The 4,308-nt window shown below is 42.6% G+C and overlaps 1 protein-coding gene across 1 annotated transcript in view; it reads right to left on the bottom strand.

The window, feature by feature from the left end:
* Nucleotides 1-3,788, bottom strand: part of LOC136766716 (kelch-like protein 10) — a 5,237-nt gene extending 1,449 nt beyond the window's left edge. Inside the window, exons 1-3 of the mRNA XM_066720452.1 lie at nucleotides 3,628-3,788; nucleotides 1,959-2,448; nucleotides 497-1,111 (exon numbers count right to left, since the gene is read on the bottom strand). Of these exons, the coding sequence (XP_066576549.1) occupies nucleotides 497-1,111; nucleotides 1,959-2,448; nucleotides 3,628-3,773 (1,251 nt within the window). The 5' untranslated portion in view covers nucleotides 3,774-3,788. The remainder of the gene's footprint in view (nucleotides 1-496; nucleotides 1,112-1,958; nucleotides 2,449-3,627) is intronic.
* Between the last annotated feature and the right edge of the window lie 520 nt (nucleotides 3,789-4,308).

Raw genomic sequence — 4,308 nt, 5'->3', positions numbered from 1 at the left:
AGTTTTCTTCTTTTCATTCCACCTGAGCTGGTCATTACTTCATTAGATAAATGATTTCCTTAATTAGATCAATTTAATGTTTCTTTTCCCCAATTCATCCTTCGTGATTCAAACAAGGACAGTCAAAATCAGTTCCTGGAGGACCACAGTGTCTTCTGCGTTTCTACCCAACTCCCAGCATCTTCATAGGTGGTGAACTGGATCAATTGAATACTTCTGGTCAGCCTCCAAAAAGTCCTGTCTGTGCCTGTAATACTGTAACTTAAGGCCATCAATGATAACAACAAAAACAATTCTCTTGCATAAGCCAGTTAGAGAAAATGAAATATATAATAGATAATATATTAGAGTTCTAGAAGACACCACAGTTGCCCCAGGATCTGAGTTTCTCATCCCTGCTCTGAAACATGGTGGCCCTTTCATGACTGAGACTAGACCACACCCCATGTCCTGTGAGCGCTGGCTGATGTCACAGCGCCACAGGGAGGCCACTCACCTTGCCGTGCAGGGTGGTGGCGCTGGCATCGCTCCTCTGCTCATGCATGGGTGCGATCAGGGTCCACTGGTTGGTCTCGGGCTCATAGCGCTCAGCCGTGTTGACCCTTACATATCCATCAAAGCCGCCCATGGCATAGATGAAGCCATCCAGCACGACCACGCTGACGTAGCAGCGCCGGGAGTGCATGGGTGCCACCTCGTGCCAAGTGTGGGCCACAGGATCGAACTTCCGCACGCTGTTAAAGTGATTCATGCCATCAAAGCCGCCCACGCAGTACACCCAGCCATTGAGGTAGGCGGCCCCGTGATACGCCCGTGGGCTCTCCTCCGGGATGGTGACATTCAACCAGCGGCCAGCCCTGGCATCATACGCCTCCATGGCATTGGTCGGGTTGCCCACACTCCAGCCCCCAATTGACAACATGATGTCACAGGGTAGCCGCGGCCGGGTCATGAGTTTGAGGAAGTCAGAGTCGGAGGGGCCATTCATGATGCAGTCATTCCTGGCATTGAGCGCATTGATGACTGTGGCCTTGCACTCGTTGGTCTGTTTCACCAGCTCGTTGTCCCTGACTTTGGCAATGTGCTGTGATTCCATGAGTGCCATCCGCACCTACAAGACAAGGAAGAAAATAAATGGATGAGGCCCGCTGGTCAGTTCCTCTACAGTGAACGGACACCTCTAATGTACACAGCAGACACTGCAAGATCAGCTGGGCATCTTGTGAAACCAGACAATGTACAGTGGAGAGGAGAAGGCCAAGCACAATCAAAGACACGGCTATGATTTCTGATCATCTCGACGTATGAAGGGATCACAGGATGATGATGGTGATCACAAACAAGTTAGAGATCAAAGTCTGACAAGCAGGCAGGATTTACCCTAACCTTAACCCATCTTCACTCTTAAATTTGACCTCTACAGGGATTCTGTTTTCTTTATGCTTAAGCCCCTTCGAGGATTTTAAGTTACCCCAATACTTTCTATTGTGTCTGAAGAGATCAGAGGTCACATTCAGTGCATTTAAAAAAACTGAACAATTTAACTATTGAAGAACGCGCCTTTGTTGTAACAGTGCTGACCTTAATGGTCGAAGCACACATAATTTTCATGTCAAATAAATAATTTTAAATATCATGTGAGACCTATCTTTGACTGCAGTGTGGGAGTCAGTTTCGGCACAGATAATTTAACTGGCTGACTCTTATCTGAATCACTTTGGAAAAGCCTGGATCTATTTAATAAAACTAAAAAATACTTTTCATAGACCTTGATTTTACAGAGGGCTGCATTGATACAGCTTCTTTTTGTTTATTTCTGTTAAATCAGTGATTCCCAAACACCAGGCAGGAGCACATTTGGTGCCGGTCTGTAGCATATGTCATCCCTATCACATTTATCTCCAATTCACATATAAAGATCAAAATATTAAGAAAATGATGCTCCTTCTCAGACTGACCTTGGGCAGCAGGACGGAGATGTGGCCGCGTCGCTCACTGGGTGTGTGGTCGATCCAGCACAGGATGGCCTCGAAGACCACATACTCCTGCTTGACATTGAGGTCATCCTTCTCAATGATGTTGAGCAGCTGGTCCAGGGAGAGCTCCAGGAATTCATCGGAAGCCTCGACCAAGTGCTCAAAGTGGCGCAGGATGTAACGGTGGGCCGCTGACTGGAGCTCGGAGCAGAAGTAAAATTTTGCATAGTGCCAGATGCCAATGCAATTCTCAAGGCACAGCTGAGACTCCAGGAAGTTGCAGCAGTCCTGCAGGAGGCCCAGCACTGCAAACTGGTCGGCCGCTACTAGCAGCTCCTGTACGTTGTCATTGGTGATGGGTACAGCACGGGTGTAGGCATACTGGATGAGGAGTTTCATCATCTCTGGGGAGACGCCGGGGATGCTGTACTCCCTCCTGTCTGTGTTACTCCAGCTCCCGGTGAACAGGACTCTGTGAGGGCAAGACAAACAACTTCTTCCTCAGTCCCCCTCTCCACTTGAGTTGGGGACGGGGGAATCCTGGGACTCCACAAATCACACAGCACAGCAGGGACATGTGAGAGCCCCTTGTGCAGCAGAGTCCTAGATCTTGGGCTTTCCTTTTATACGTTTTAATATTCCATTCTGTTTCATCTATATAAATTCTGTAGTATCGGGATTGTAAAAATATTGATCATACTGCCATACAAAGAGTCTTTATTTTCTGTTCTGCACACAGCACAGCAGGGACATGTGAGGGCTTAGCATATCAAACCCTTACCTTACACTATTTGTTTTTCATTAGTTCTGGATGGGAATTATTTTTTTTTTAATTTAATTTAAAAATATATATATATTTCAATGTATTTTAAATTTTTTCTTGTAAAGCACTTTGTGATGCAACTTTTAAAGGCGCTATAGAAAATAAAGTTTTATTATTTTATTATTATTATTATTATTATTATTATTATTATTATTATTATTATTATTATTATTATTATTATTATTATACTGTATTGAACTCCCACTGTTTCTGTTTCAGATTATAGGAACCAATCAATGTCTTGCTCTGTGCTGGGCTGTGATTCATATAACTTTTGGGTTTGGGGTCATCAAACTAGATATACTACAGCTGATTGAATTGACATGTTCTGTGTGAGAGTTTAAAGGCAAATTAATAATGACCTGTCTGAAGTGTAAGTATGCTGTGTGTCAAGGTTCTTCATTTACAGTATATCACACCACTGTATCTTTAGTCATAGTTTGGCATGGGCCCAGTGTCAGCCTAGGATAAAGTACAGAAAACTTTTCTTTTGTAGTCTAAAAAACCAAATGCTTCAGTTACAATGAGTTCAGCTGGAAGTAAAACTTTTCAGAAATATAAAAAAATAAAACAAAATTATTGGGGTAACGGTTATTCCCTTATTTGGGTCTGTCTTCCCTAGCCAGAAATATCAGACCCTTATTATGCATTAAATTGAATTTCACTACAGTTGTAATAGCATCCAGAGAAATATGTGTTAATATTACAATAGCTTTAGGTACTTCATGTTAACATTGCAGGTACCTAGCAGTTGCCGTAAGTTACACAATGTAAGTGTTATATATATATATATATATATATATATATATATATATTTGTATTGCTCACCGGAAATAGCTGCTGCTGCCACACAAGATGATCTTGTGGGCATTGAATGCAGTGCCTTCCACCATCATTACCACATCACACAGCTGCCCCTTCAGCCACAGATCTTTATATACTGTACGGTTCTTGGCACTCATTGTGCGCTCCATACTGCAACTCTGAACACTTGTTGAAGTGGATGTCTCTTCCATATTGACTGGTTCACTACTGTGGAATGTTTGCTTGTAACTTTATTTTCTAGTGCTCTCAGAATTCTAGAACTCACTGGCTGGTTTATGACATCGTAATAATCAGATGAGGTCATATGAAGCCCACTGCATTTCTGTATCCTGCAACCAGGTCTGCACTTCATCATCATCATCATCATCTTCATCACTGGAGAAACGACTAGGTCTTCTGGTTTTCAGGCTAACATTTCCAATGTGGAAAAGGACCAAGATTTACTTTAAAACCACTAGTTGACATAAAACCTTATTGACTGGGGTTCTCTGTGAGCAGGGTTGGAAATAACAGGTCTATCAAAAATGCAAAATACAATACAGATAAGATTTCCTGCAAGTTACATGAAATACGTGTATATACAAGTTTCAATATGTAGGCTTGTTAGTTGATCGACTGTACCCCAGGTTTGAATATCACATTTTATTGGCTGTGTAACAAAAAGTTTGACATTTATTTTTTGGT

The sequence above is a fragment of the Amia ocellicauda genome, chromosome 13 (assembly GCF_036373705.1).
Source record: "Amia ocellicauda isolate fAmiCal2 chromosome 13, fAmiCal2.hap1, whole genome shotgun sequence".
NCBI classification, from domain to species: domain Eukaryota; kingdom Metazoa; phylum Chordata; class Actinopteri; order Amiiformes; family Amiidae; genus Amia; species Amia ocellicauda.
This window is presented reverse-complemented; position numbering and strand designations above follow the sequence as displayed.